Source organism: Salmo salar, chromosome 03, assembly GCF_965601325.2.
Source record: "Salmo salar chromosome 03, fSalSal1, whole genome shotgun sequence".
In the NCBI taxonomy this organism is placed as follows: Eukaryota; Metazoa; Chordata; class Actinopteri; order Salmoniformes; family Salmonidae; genus Salmo; species Salmo salar.
In genome coordinates, this window is record NC_138293.1 from 39,033,204 (window position 1) to 39,048,205 (window position 15,002).

A 15,002-nucleotide genomic window follows, 5' to 3' on the forward strand; every position below is an offset into this window, starting at 1 on the left:
CCCCCCCCCCCCCAACCCCCACCTCTCAGACCTTCTTCTCCCCTACAAACCCACACACGCTCTCCGTTCCACCACAGCAGGCCACCTTGTCATCCCCAGGTTGAAGCTCCGGCACTTCAGCATCAGGGCCTTCTCCAGGGCTTGGAGAACTCCCTCCAGCCATCCGTGACTTTTAGTCCATCACCATCTTTCAGTCCCTTCTAAAGCCCCACCTCTTTGACAAGGCCTATCCTTAAGCCCCCCCCCCCCCCCCCACACACACACACACACACACACACACACACACACAGACTGTACACACAAGCAAAGCAATACACTACAAAGACACTCCTCTCTTCACCATACTGAGCATAAATCACAACCCAACCTTCCCTTCCTTGAGCCCACCCCTCTCTTTGTTCATGTTTTTGTTTAGTCTGATGTTTTTTTGTTTAGACTCCTGTTTTTTGTTTCATTTCTTTAATTGTAAAAATACTTTGGGTCCTTAAAAAGCACTATATAAGTCCCATGTATTATTATTATTATTATTATTATGACCAGGTATCACATTTTTAAAAGCACAGCAAACACTCGCTCATCTGAATGGGCTGAATGAACATTATAGACAAACAGCTTGTTGGTTAACAGGTACAAACACATCAAGAATACACAGTAGTCCACATACTGTATGTTGAAACACACACACAAACACAGTGCATTCGTAAAGTATTTTGTTACATTACAGCCTTATTCTAAAATTGATTAAATAAATAAAAAATCCTCATCAATCTACACACAATACCCCATAATGACAAAGCGAAAACAGGTTTTTAGACATTTTTGTAATACCGAGTGGCGCAGCAGTCTAAGACACTGCATCTCAGTGCTTGAGGCTTCACTACAGACACCCTGGTTCAAATCCAGGCTGTATCACAACCGGCCATGATTGGGAGTCCCATAGGGCGGCGCGCAATTGGCCCAGCGTCGTCTGGGTTTGGCCGGTGTAGGCCGTCATTGTAAATAAGAATTTGTTCTTAACTGACCTACCTAGTTAAAAAAAAATATATATATATATATATATACACTGCTCAAAAAAATAAAGGGAACACTTAATCAACACAATGTAACTCCAAGTCAATCACACTTCTGTGAAATCAAACTGTCCACTTAGGAAGCAACACTGATTGACAATACATTTCACATGCTGTTGTGCAAATGGAATAGACAACAGGTAGAAATTATAGGCAATTAGCAAGACACCCCCAATAAAGGAGTGGTTCTGCAGGTGGGGACCACAGACCTCTTCTCAGTTCCTATGCTTCCTGGCTGATGTTTTGGTCACTTTTGAATGCTGGCGGTGCTTTCACTCTAGTGGTAGCATGAGACGGAGTCTACAACCCACACAAGTGGCTCAGGTAGTGCAGCTCATCCAGGATGGCACATTAATGCGAGCTGTGGCATGAAGGTTTGCTGTGTCTGTCAGCGTAGTGTCCAGAGCATGGAGGCGCTACCAGGAGACAGGCCAGTACATCAGGAGACGTGGAGGAGGCCGTAGGAGGGCAACAACCCAGCAGCAGGACCGCTACCTCCGCCTTTGTGCAAGGAGGAGCACTGCCAGAGCCCTGCAAAATAACCTCCAGCAGGCCACAAATGTGCATGTGTCTGCTCAAACGGTCAGAAACAGACTCCATGAGGGTGGTATGAGGGCCCGACGTCCACAGGTGGGGGTTGTGCTTACAGCCCAACACCGTGCAGGATGTTTGACATTTGCCAGAGAACACCAAGATTGGCAAATTCGCCACTGGCGCCCTGTGCTCTTCACAGATGAAAGCAGGTTCACACTGAGCACGTGACAGACGTGACAGAGTCTGGAGACGCCGTGGAGAACTTTCTGCTGCCTGCAACATCCTCCAGCATGACCGGTTTGGCGGTGGGTCAGTCATGGTGTGGGGTGGCATTTCTTTGGGTGGCCGCACAGCCCTCCATGTGCTCGCCAGAGGTAGCCTGACTGCCATTAGGTACCGAGATGAGATCCTCAGACCCCTTGTGAGACCATATGCTGGTGCGGTTGGCCCTGGGTTCCTCCTAATGTAAGACAATGCTAGACCTCGTGTGGCTGGAGTGTGTCAGCAGTTCCTACAAGAGGAAGGCTGCTATGGACTGGCCCGCCCGTTCCCCAGACCTGAATCCAATTGAGCACATCTAGGACATCATGTCTCGCTCCATCCACCAACGCCACGTTGCACCACAGACTGTCCAGGAGCTGGCGGATGCTTTAGTACAGGTCTGGGAGGAGATCCCTCAGGAGACCATCCGCCACCTCATCAGGAGCATGCGCAGGTGTTGTAGGGAGGTCATACAGGCACGTGGAGGCCACACACACTACTGAGCCTCATTTTGACTTGTTTTAAGGACATTACATCAAAGTTGGATCAGCCTGTAGTGTGGTTTTCCACTTTAATTTTGAGTGTGACTCCAAATCCAGACCTCCATGGGTTGATAAATTGGATTTCCATTGATTATTTTTGTGTGATTTTGTTGTCAGCACATTCAACTATGTAAAGAAAAAAGTATTTAATAAGATTATTTATTTCATTCAGATCTAGGATGTGTTGTTTAAGTGTTCCCTTTATTTTTTTGAGCAGTATATATATATATATTTTACATAAGTATTCAGACCCTTTGCTATGTGACTCAAAATTGAGCTCAGGTGCATCCTGTTTCCATTGATCATCCTTGAGATGTTTTCATTGGATTCCACCTGTGGTAAATTCAATTGATTGGACATGATTTGGAAAGGCACCTGTCTATATAAGGTCCCACAGTTGACAGTGTATGTCAGAGCAAAAACCAAGCTAAGAGGTCGAAGGAATTGTCCGTAGAGCTCCGAGACAGGATTGTGTCGAGGCACAAATCTGTGGAAGGGTACCAAAACATTTCTACAGCATTGAAGGTCCCCAAGAACACAGTGGCCTCCATCATTCTTAAATGGAAGAAGCCAAACTGAGCAATCGGGGAAGAATGGCCTTTGTTAGGGAGTTGACCAAGAACACAATGGTCACTCTGACAGAGCTCCACAGTTCCTCTGTGGAGATGGGAGAACCTTCCAGAAGGACAGCAGCACTCCACCAATCAGGCCTTTATGGTGGAGTGGCCAGATGGAAGCTGTGGGGATGTTTTTCGGCGACAGCAACTGGGAGACTAGTCAGGATTGAGGGGAAGATGAACGGAACAAAGTACAGAGAGATCCTTGATGAAAACCTGCTCCAGAGTGCTCAGGACCTCAGACTGATGTGGAGGTTCCCCTTCCAACAGGAAAACAACCCCAACACAGCCAAGACAACGCAGGAGTGGCTACGGGACAAGTCTCTGAATGTCTTTGACTGAACCAGCCAAAGCCCGGACATGAACCCGATCGAACATCTCTGGAGAGACCTGAAAATAGCTGTGCAGCAACGCTCCCCATCCATTTTGGGAGAAACTCCCCAAATACCGGTGTGCCAAGCTTGTAGAGTCATACCAAAGACTCTCGATTGTAATCGCTGTCAAAGGTGCTTCAACAAAGTACTGAGTATAGGGTCTAAATACTTATGTAAATTTAATATTTCCGTTTTTTATTTTGAAAACATGAGCAAAAATATCTAATAACCTGTTTTTGCTTTGTCATCATGGTGATTTGAGTATAGATTGATGAGGGGGAAAAAGCAATTTAATCCATTTTAGAGTACGGCTGTAATGTAACAAAATGTGGAAAAAGTCAATGGGTCTGAATAAATTCCGAATGCACTGTATATACTGTACATGTACAATCCACAACTCTGGGCTACAGTGGAGGGCAAGTGGAGAAGTACAATGTCAGATGTGTGTGTGTATTGGCCCCCCTCCGTAGGTCTATTTCTTCCTCCCTGAGTATATCAACTTCTCCTTCTACGCTCTGAGGTCTTTGACTAATCTCATAAAAGCTTGCTTGTCATATAAAACACATTGAATGATACAGTTCCCGTTTACACTGCCTTTATTAGCTGTGGATGCAAGTTAAGATACAGCCAAGGTTACACGGAAAACACACACAGCAACTTTATTTGACTTTGAGCTGTCTCTGCCGGATATGTGTTTGAACAGTCGATTGATCTCTGTGTGTCTCTGTGTTTTCCTTCGCTCTTAGTTTCAAGGATATTTCAACATCCATATTTACACAAATCAGTCTCTGCTTTTTAGAACTTTCCCTCTCTTGAACGCTCTATAGATCAAGCCATTTCTTCCTGTGAAAGTTTCTGTCGTTTGATCTCTTCCTCTCTATTCTCTTCTCTCTCTCTCTCGCTCTCTCTCTCTTTCTCCCTCTCTCCTCTTGGCAGCCTTCCTAAAGACAGTCTTTCAGAGTGCTTCTCTCGCTCGTAGCGTTGAGCGCGATTTTCCCCCAGTGTGTCGATCATAGAGACAAGGGCACCTGAGTCAGCCATTACAGCTACTGTCGAAGATGCTGTTGTAGATAGCCTTAGCCCTGCAGCTACTGTGGCCAGCTCGCCTTCTCCCTCTCGATCTCTCTGCCTTTCTCTCGCGTGTGCTCTTTGTCTTAAACTCTTTTATTCTCTCACCCTTGGTGTCCCTCATTCTCTTTTGTTCTCTCTCTCACCCTACCTCTCCCTCCCTTCTTCATCTGAATGCGTGTTAGTTAGTATGCAGTGTAGGGACCCCCGGTGTGTATTCTGCCTCACATCCTGCCTGTCAGCAAAACCTCTATTCGCTTCCAGCCCTCCACTCAGACTACACAGATCTGAAGATAGGGCCCACGAAGACAGAGAGAGAGGGGGAGAGAGAGAGAGACGGTAGAGGGGGTGAAATAAAAGAGGAGAGAGAGAGAGAGAGAGAGAGAGAGAGAGAGAGAGAGAGAGAGGAGAGAGAGAGAGAGAGAGAGAGAGAGAGAGAGAGAGAGAGAGAGAGAGAGAGAGAGAGAGAGAGAGAGAGAGAGAGTAATATATGGATGGAGTTCCATGAAGGTGGAACCTCGCTAGCCGAATAACAAATGGGTCTCGAGTGACAGAGTATTATATTAAAAAGTAAATTGATATGCAAATGTGGAGCGTGTGGCTTTTGGAGGACAGGAATAGCCTGTTGTCCTCAGTGGACTGGAACAGAGGAAAGAGAGGAGGAGTGTGTGTATGTGAATCATGTGTGTATGTGTGGGCACCTGCAATGTGTGTGTGTGTGTGTGTGTGTGTGTGTGTGTGTGTGTGTGTGTGTGTGTGTGTGTGTGTGTGTGTGAGAGAGAGAGAGCGAATGGTGTGAGAGAGAGAGAGAGAGAGAGAGAGAGAATGGTGTGTGAGAGAGAGAGAGAGAGAGAATGGTGTGTGAGAGAGAGTGTGTGTGTGTGTGTGTGAGAGAGAGAGAGAGAGAGAGATTGGAGGGAGAGAGAGAGATAACGGAGTATGTGGTTGTTAAATTGGATGGGAACGTACTGGAGCAATGGAGTCTCACTACCTATGGATGACAGATGGAACCAAGATACACAGATATGCAGTGTTAGTACTTATAAATATAAAGTGGTACTGTAGAACAGATGCATAAAGCCGACCCATTTGAACAGACATTCAACCAACCTAAGTTCCTGTCTAGCTCTTGGGTGGGTTTGTGTTGATCTCTAGACTATTCATGTATTTTGAGTTTTTACAAAACCTGTTTACTGCGTTATAGTGAACTTACCTTTATGTTCTGTTTCTTGGGGGGCACAAAATTCCTCTGGGACCAACCAATGCTGTGTGGGTGTGTGTGTGTGTGTGTGTGTGGGGGGGGGGGGGGGGGGGGTGTAGGTGGGTGTGTGTGTGCTCGTGTTCATGTGATTTTAGAGATGTCTTTCAGCGGTAATGAATCATGACACTTCTAACTTGAGAGGCTAAATGAGGCACACTGTAATTACTATGGAAATGTGTGTGCCCCTCTTAGAGAACCCCATTTACACACACACACACAACACACACAGAGAATGGGGAAAAATGTAATCAGTGCGCTTGGGTTGTTTGTGCCTTGCCTCAGGTGCACTGCAGTGTGTGTGTGTGTTGGTGGGTGTGTGTGTAGGTGGGTGTGTGTGTGTGTGTGTAAGTGTGTGTGTAGGTGGGTGTAGGTGGGTGTAGGGTGTGTGTGTGTGTGTGTGTGTGTGTGTGTGTGTGTGTGTGTGTGTGTGTGTGTGTGTTTATGTTTGTAGGGTGTCTGTGTGTGTGGTGTGTGTGTGTGTTGGGTGTGTGTGTGTTGGGTGTGTGTGTGTAGGGTGTGTGTGTGTATGGTGTGTGTGTAGGTGAGTGTGTGCATGTGTGTAGGTGGGTGTGTGTAGGTGGGTGTGTGTTTGTAGGGTGTCTGTGTGTGTGTGTGTGTGTGTGTAGGGTGTGTGTGTAAGTGGGTGTGTGTAGGTGGGTGTGTGTGTGTGTGTCTGTGTAGGTGGGTGTGTGTGTCGGTTGGGTGTGTGTGTGTGTGTGTGTGTGTGTGTGTGTGTGTATGGGGTGTGTGTAAGTGTGTTTGTGTGTAGGGTGTGTGTGTGTGTGTTTTCCATTGCAGTTGGGGCAGAGGTGTGACCTAGTCTCCCCATTCCCCATATGCTCTAGACACTTGCCCCAAGCGGCTGGGGGTGTGTGTGTGTGGTGTCTCCGTGGCGGTGCGTGTTGGGGGGTAATGATCACAGTACCCCCTCTGGCTTGTACCCAGCTGATAAACAGGTGGGACCCACCAACCCCCTCCCCCACACACACCCTCCCATACTCCCCTAACGCTTCCTAATTTTACCCCCCAGCCCCCAACCTCGACCTAAGGGACCCCACAGCCGAACACATGGCAGAGCGGTGTGTGTGTATTTTGCACCGTAACCCTCTCTCCCCCAGGCCTCCCCTTCATCCCTCACTCCAGTCCCAGACAGAGACAGTATTCCCTAGAGGGTCCATTGTAGGCTGAGTTATTCCATCCGTTCAGCTGTGTAAAAACCAACATAGAGATTAGGCACCAAATGACTGTCATATTTACTGAGGCTAACAAGGCCCTCACTATCCCCTTCACCTCTCCTTCCTCTCCCCCTTTTGCCCTGTATCTCACTTGTCCATCATTCCTCTTTGCTGGCCAGGGATCTTCAGTTTTCTTTCTTTCTTCTCCCTCCATCTCTAGTCGGGGGCTAGTTTTAAAAGTGGTTGATCACGGTTCTTGGAACTGATCCCAAACCAATTACAATCAGAATGGCTTTAAGATGTACTGGGCCCCTGATTAGGATGGAAGAGATGGACAGGTTTTTTCCCCCAGAATGACTTCCCTTCATAAGTCTTCGTAATGAGAGGCGATAGGACAGAGGGAGGAGAGGGGGAATGTAGAGAGGCGAAGAAGAGAAGGGAAAAGTTAGTTTGAAGGAAGAGAGGAGAGGAAATGAGAAGGGAGGAGAGGAGACAGGAAATAAACCATTTATATGGCGTTTTAGTACCTGACGATGTGAAAATGGATTTCACTCTTTTATGTTTTGGGCTAAAACCTTCAAGCTGTATTTAAGCGAGCGTTAAATGTAATGGTGTTTTGTGTTAATTGGCTTGTTAAATGTGCTGTTTTCCTACTGAAGTTTTACAGAGCGGAGCGGAGAGAAGCTAACGTTAACCACTCAGCCCCCAACCGCTCCTTAACCTCTCGCAAACAGTGGTGCTTTTTAACCAGACCTAGTTTAACACTTCCTCACAGCTGGGCTGATCAATCGATTGGTGGTTGTTATTGATCCAGGTTGTGTGTGTGTGTGTGTGGTAGCCCATGGAGGTGTAGGCAGAGGTAGTTAATGAGCAGAAGGTTGACAGAAGAGTTGAAGGGGTGTATTGCACGGTAATGCATGGACCTATATGCACCTCTACTGAAAGGGGATGACTGAACACTGGAGGGTGCACACACACACACACACACACACACACACACACACACACACACACACACACACACAGACACACACACTTACGAACACCCTCAGGCTACTACGCACACCAGAGAAAGGGACAGAGAGGGAAGCAGAGGAAGGGAGAGTGAGAGAGAAGGGGGGAGGAGAAAGAGAGTGAAGGACTACTGCTTCCACACCCCCCAGGCTCCTGCATACAGAGACAAGAGAGAGAGTGAGTGGGGGGGGAAATAGGAGACTGTTTCTAGACTTTCAATATGCCCTCGGCTGTTCAATATGTATCGTGGGAGTTTCACAAACTGGAAATAAAAGTAAGCTCTCACACACACACACATGCATGCAAACACACACACACACACACTAACCTTGATGTCAATAACCTGTTAGTGTGGTTTGTTCCTCAGACACTGTGGATACATCAAAGCCAAACAGGACCCTGATGAAGAGAAGATGCATTTTCAACATGGACGAGGTACACACACACACACACACACACACACACACTCACTCGACTATTCAGTAGACGTAGAAGTTCATGTCCATCGAAGCCTTCCGTAACGGGGTTGTTTATGATCTCGCTACACGTTATGAAGAAGCGTTTTTTGTGTTTCGTGAATGGCCGGCGCGTTTACTTCGCCAAGCATCCCACGCGCACACAGGAGTCCACTCTTTTCCACTCTTTTCGATACGTCACAGGTTATTTTCACATGTACATAAACGCCAAGTGATTTAGGCGATTGCAATTCGTGACCGTCTCCTCTTTCAACTGGCCGTGGGAAAAACAGGAGAAATATGCTTAACCTCTTTTCAGCTTTTCAGCTTCAACAATGAGACCATACAGCAGCAGTTGAGATTCCCATTGGGAGTCACTCCGTCACGTCCGTAGGAATGTGCTCGGGTTGCTTCTCTGGAAAGTGAATGTCTTGTATAAGTGAGCAGAATTGACATTCATTCTCTAGTGTTGCTGTAGGACGTATAACAAAACATGCGGGAGACGTGTTCCATCTGAGAGAGCAATATTGAATATGTGATATTCAACTCTCAAGGATTCAGGAGCCATTTACATAACTGTAATTACGTTGGAGTTGAGCTCATTTCAATGTCGTACTGTCGTTCACTGCCTGCTTTCCACAAGGAAGGTTATTGACGTCTCGCTCTGTTTCTCTCCTCTCTTCTTTCGCCTCTCTCTCGCTCTCTCTCTCTCTCTCTCTCTGTTTCTCTCCCCCATCTTTCCCCTCTCTCCTCCCTCCCCTCTCTCTCTCTGTCTCTCTCCAGTCAAACTTCCTGGCAGTAAGACCTATATTCATCCACACACTTATGAGGACCCTAACCAGGCAGTCAGAGACTTTGCCAAAGAGATTGATGCTTCCAGCATCCGCATAGAGAGAGTCATCGGAGCAGGTGAGTGATCCCTGGTTGCTGTTCAAACTACATAAACATGACTATGCTAATGTAATAAAAGTGGCCCTTACATTGATGCCTGTGGAACCCCAGTGGTGCAGTCAAGAGAAATCTGATTGTTAATCAATTATGCAGACACTTTGTATACAGTATGTGTGTTGTAGGTGAGTTTGGGGAAGTGTGTAGTTATTTATACTGTGTGTGTGTGTGTGTGTGTCTGTGTGTGTTGTAGGTGAGTTTGGGGAGGTGTGTAGTTATTTATACTGTGTGTCTGTGTGTGTTGTAGGTGAGTTTGGGGAAGTGTGTAGTTATTTATACTGTGTGTGTGTGTCTGTGTCTGTGTGTGTTGTAGGTGAGTTTGGGGAGGTGTGTAGTTATTTATACTGTGTGTGTGTGTGTGTGTGTGTGTGTGTGTGTGTGTGTGTGTGTGTGTGTGTGTGTGTGTGTGTGTGTGTGTGTGTGTGTGTGTGTGTGTGTGTGTGTGTGTGTGTGTGTCTGTGTGTGTTGTAGGTGAGTTTGGGGAGGTGTGTAGTTATTTATACTGTGTGTGTGTGTTGTAGGTGAGTTTGGGGAGGTGTGTAGTTATTTATACTGTGTCTGTGTGTGTGTGTGTTGTAGGTGAGTTTGGGGAGGTGTGTAGTGGCCGTCTGCGTCTCCAGGGAAAGAGGGAGATCTACGTGGCCATAAAGAGTCTGAAGGCAGGATACTCTGACAAACAGAGGCGGGACTTCCTCTCTGAGGCCAGCATCATGGGACAGTTCGACCACCCAAACATCATCAGACTGGAGGGCGTGGTCACGCGATGTGAGTGATTGACGGCTACTTTAACAAATCCGAGCAGAGATTTTCCATCGCCGTATATATTTCACCTATTCCATCCCTTCAGATCTGCAAACCGTGTGGTTAAATGTTTGTTTTGGATCATGAATTGTGTGTGAATATGTTTGTGTGTCACGTACCTGTGTGTGAGAGAGACACACTGTTCATGAGAATCAGACTCGACCCTGGATCAGATAAAGGCTGCAGTTACCATGGCAGCCCGTGCTTTTTGACGTGTCTGTTTGTGAGTGTGTGTATACGTGTGTAGAGGGGGCACGTGTTTACTTGTGCTTGTTATTACATTAGCGAGAGTGTGTTTGGATGTGACTGGTGATACAGAAATACAGAGACAGGGTTGAACAAGCCTCATAACAGATCCCTATCTCGCTCTCTCTCTCTCTCTCTCTCGCTCTCTCTCGCTCTCTCTCTCTCTCTCTCTCTCTCTCCATTAGAGCACATCAGTTTCATTATTACTTTCTTCCATTCGTTTTTGTTAGTTTGTTTCTAATTTCTCATCATTTTCTCTCCATCTTCCTGAAGACATACAATACAAACACATTAGGCAGCATATAAAGAACACAAGCTCGCTTGTCAAATTGTGTCCCATCATTTCCAAACACTTAGCTCAGCACAGTATTTATTTTACCACGCATCGGTTAGGTAAGAGTGTATCTTGTATCTGCACTGACATGCTGAGCCTGTAGTACTTTATAGTAACCTAGAAATATGCATGGATGTCAGCGAATAGAAATGCCTTTCTGCTATTACAAGCTGATGGTAACTTGGCCTCGCACAATGTTGCTCTAGATTTTTAATGGAGAGAAACAGAGAGAGGGAATCAGAGCGAGAGACAGTCAGACCAGCAGATAGAGAGACAGAAAGATAAACACTAATCCCCCCCCATCACTAAGCCCCCCCCCCATCACCCCGGCGTCATAGTCAGTATTCAAAAACAGCCCCACCGCACGCCACTGTTCAGTGGCACCTAGGTCACGCAACAAAAGAACAAATGCATATGCATGACCCACATCATGAATATTAATATTTCACAGAGTTAATTGGATGTGTTTTTTAGCTTCATGAATATTCAGCAATGTGCATATCAATGCTGAAATTCCCTCTGAATTTCTTATTAATTTGTATTTCCTCTTTTCTTTGCACTCTCCCTCTCTCTCCTCTCTCTCTCTCGCTCTCTCTCCCCCTCTCTCTCTCCTCTCTCTCTCGCTCTCTCTCGGTCTCATATGGTAATATGAGATGGTAATTTTGACCTTTGCTTGGCTGGGTTGGAGCGGTTTGTAGAACTATTAGCAGAGTAAATCAGATTTGCTTTTCATTTCCACAGGCACATGTTGGTAATTGCTGCTCTTTCCTCTCAGAAGTAACATTTTAATGCATTGTGAAACATAAGCTGAGCACACACACACACACACACACACACACACACACACACACACACACACACACACACACACACACACACACACACACACACACACTCACACTCACACTCACACACTCACTAAGCACACACCTGTGCACACACACACAGAAATATACACATACACACGATGGAAATACCAAAGTTCATTTGGCGGATGTAGCTCAGAGAATCTTTTTTAATGAATATTATTCATTGTCTTTCGTGGGGGAATAGAGTAAGTGTGTGCCCGGGATGTGTATATGTATGTGTGTCTTTAGAGACGATTTAGAAAACCATCGAAACACAGATATAGTACTGCAGCTGAGCAGCAATTTCACAGGTCACAGCCCAGGGTGTGAGTGCGTGGGGGGGTTAGAGGTGAGAGAGGCGGGTCGATATAACTCCTCCAGCCCTTCAGACAGTCCCAGCTGGTCCCTTCACACCTCATACACTCTAATCATCACCGCTGACCACTCACATGGGGCTCAGGGGTGTGTGCCTGTGTGCCGCGTGTTTTTCTGTGTGTGTACCTCCAGGCCAGCGCGTGTGACTCTCTCTCTCTCTCTCTCTCTGTCCATTTCAGTCCATGTGAGTTTTCTATAACAGGCCATATTAGTTCATGCATTTTGCATTCATGGAGTACATACTTGTTCCTTTGTGTGTGGTTATGAGTGAGTGTGTGTGTGTGTGTGTGCGTGTGTGTGTGTGTGTGTGTGTGTGTGTGTGTGTGTGTGTGTGTGTGTGTGTGTGTGTGTGTGTGTGTGTGTGTGTGTGTGTGTGTGTGTGTGTGTGTGTGTGTGTCTGTGTGTATGAAAGTGTGTGTGTTCTCATTATACCCACTTTAAACCCCAAGAGCCTTCCATCCCGCTGTCCTGCTATTCTAATAACAGCCTGCCTCTCTCTCTCTGATTGCTGCCATTGTTATGCAAATGGTAATGCTGCTCACACAGACGACTAGGAGAGGAAAGTAGACCTTTATTTCCTCCGTCTCTCCGCGCATCGGGGGGAAAAGTGCCGCGTGCGCTCTCCCTATCTCTCTCCCTCCGTCCTTTTATCTCGCTCCCATCCCTCCAGTTATCTCTTTATCCTCCCCTTTTATGCGCCTCACACAATCGCTCTGGGCAATCGGCTCATCTGGAAAACCATCAATTAGGCGCACCTCGTCATTTCATCTGCCCACTATCCATCTAATGCATTCTCTCGCAAGCACTTGGGTGAGGGCTGCTCCGATCTCTCCCCTAATCTGTTATCCTCTATTTAGGGAAAGTAGTTATTAGTTTGGAGGCTCTCCTTTGTGTGAGGGACAATGTGAGTTTAAACACTCTTTTGTGCTGTGAATTTATTGGAGATCTGATGTGTTCCCCTCGCATTCTCTTTATGCCCCTCCGGCCGTACAAAAAGAGAGATCCACACCCTGTTAAACATATTATGTATCGTTTAGTTAAAACCCCTTCATCTTAATCTAGACCCAGTTACCATCTCCTGTTTAACATTCCCTATGTTTCTGAAGCTGGAACACACACAGTAAATAGAGGAGCCCGGTGGCGTATGAGGTTCAGAGGCCAGGTCTCTCGTTAAAAGCATGCGTTAATGAAGAGCTGTTAAAACATAAAACTCCTGGATCCATTTTACACTCTGCTGCTCTCACACCTGGCAGAAGATCAATAGGCAATCTGCAAGCCTTCTCACCACCCTACTGCAAATGAACTAGCTCTGGAGCACTGAGCATCACACACAGATACACACATCGACCTACACACTCTTAAAGGGATACTTTGGGATTTGGGCAATGAGGCCCTTTCTCTACTTCCCCAGAGTCAGGTGAACTCGTGGATACCATTTTTATGTCTCTGCGTGCAGTTTGAAGGAAATTGCTAACTGGCGTTAGCACAAGTTGCTTACTAGCATTAGCATAATTGCTTACTAGCATTAGCATAATGACTGGAAGTCTATGGTATCTGCTAGCATGCTAGCAGATAGCCATAGACTTCCAGTCATTACGCTAACGCTAGTTAGCATTGGCTCGCGAAACAACCTCTAACTTCCCTCATACTGGACACAGTGACATAAAACTGAGTGTACAAAACATGCTCTTTCTATGACATAGACTGACCAGGTGAATCAAGGTGAAAGCTATGATCCCTTGTCGATGTCAACTGTTAAATCCACTTCAATCAGTGTAGATGAAGGGGAGGAGACGGGTTAAAGAAGGATTTTTTTGTTTTGTGACAATTGAGACATGGAGTGTGTATGTTTGCCATGCAGAGGGTGAATTGGCAAGACAAAAGATTTTAAGTGCCTTTTAAGTGCCTTTGAACAGTGAAATGCTTACTTACAAGCCCTTAACCAACAGTGCATTTCAAGAAGAGTTAAGAAAATATTTACCAAATAAACTAAAGTTAAAAATAATAAAAAGTAACACAATAACATAACAATAACGAGGTTATATACAGGGGGTACCTGTACAGAGTCAGTGTGCGGGGGTACAGGTTAGTTAAGGTAATTTGTACATGTAGGTAAGGGTGAAGTGACTATGCATAGATAATAAACAGCGAGTAGCCAACTTGACAAAACTGTGGGAAGCATTGGAGTCAACATGGGTCAGTGTCCGTGTGGAATGCTCTCGACACTTTGTAAGGTCCCTGCCCCGACGATTTGAGGGTGTTCTGTGGACAAAAGGGGGTGTGACTCAATATTAGGAAGGTGTTCCTAGTGTTTTGTACACTTAGTGTATACACTGTATTCTACTCAAGGCTCAGCCTATATAACTACTGTATGCGCTGTATACACCTTTTCTATTCATATACTGTCAATAATATCTATACACACCATCATATACATATATATATTTATATTCCGGACTCTGACATTGCTCTTTCTGATATTTCTTAAGGTTATGGTTCTTTTATTTTGTGTGTATTGTTTTGTATTGTCAGGTATTACTGCACTGTTGGAGCTAGAAACATAAGCATTAAACTGCTCCTGCGATAACATCTGCATAACACTCCTTCCGTGGCCTCCAACTGCTTTTAAACGCTAGTAAAACTAAATGCATGCTCTTCAACCGATTTGCTGCCCGTACCCGCCCGCCCGACTAGCATCACTACTCTGGACGGTTCTGACTTAGAATATGTGGACAACTACAAATACCTAGGTGTCTGGTTAGACTGTAAACTCTCCTTCCAGCCTCACATTAAGTATAAGCATCTCCAATCCAAAATTAAATCTAGAATCGGCTTCCTATTTCGCAAACAAAGCCTCCTTCACTCATGCTGCCAAACATACCCTCGTAAAACTGACTATCCTACCGATCCTTGACTTCGGCGATGTCATTTACAAAATAGCCCCCAACACTCTACTCAGCAAACTGGATGTAGTCTATCACAGTGCCATCCGTTTTGTCACCAAAGCCCCATATACTACCCACCACTGCGACCTGTATGCTGTATGTTAATGCTAAATTGTAATTATTTCGCCTCTATG

At 45.9% G+C, this 15,002-nt stretch overlaps 1 protein-coding gene across 3 annotated transcripts in view; it reads left to right on the forward strand.

The window, feature by feature from the left end:
* Positions 1 to 15,002, forward strand: part of epha4b (eph receptor A4b) — a 123,087-nt gene that overhangs the window by 85,809 nt on the left and 22,276 nt on the right. For all 3 annotated transcript variants that reach the window (XM_014191460.3, XM_014191461.3, XM_014191462.3), the window contains exons 11-13: positions 8,284 to 8,351; positions 9,155 to 9,280; positions 9,899 to 10,084. In XM_014191460.3, the coding sequence (XP_014046935.1) occupies positions 8,284 to 8,351; positions 9,155 to 9,280; positions 9,899 to 10,084 (380 nt within the window). The remainder of the gene's footprint in view (positions 1 to 8,283; positions 8,352 to 9,154; positions 9,281 to 9,898; positions 10,085 to 15,002) is intronic.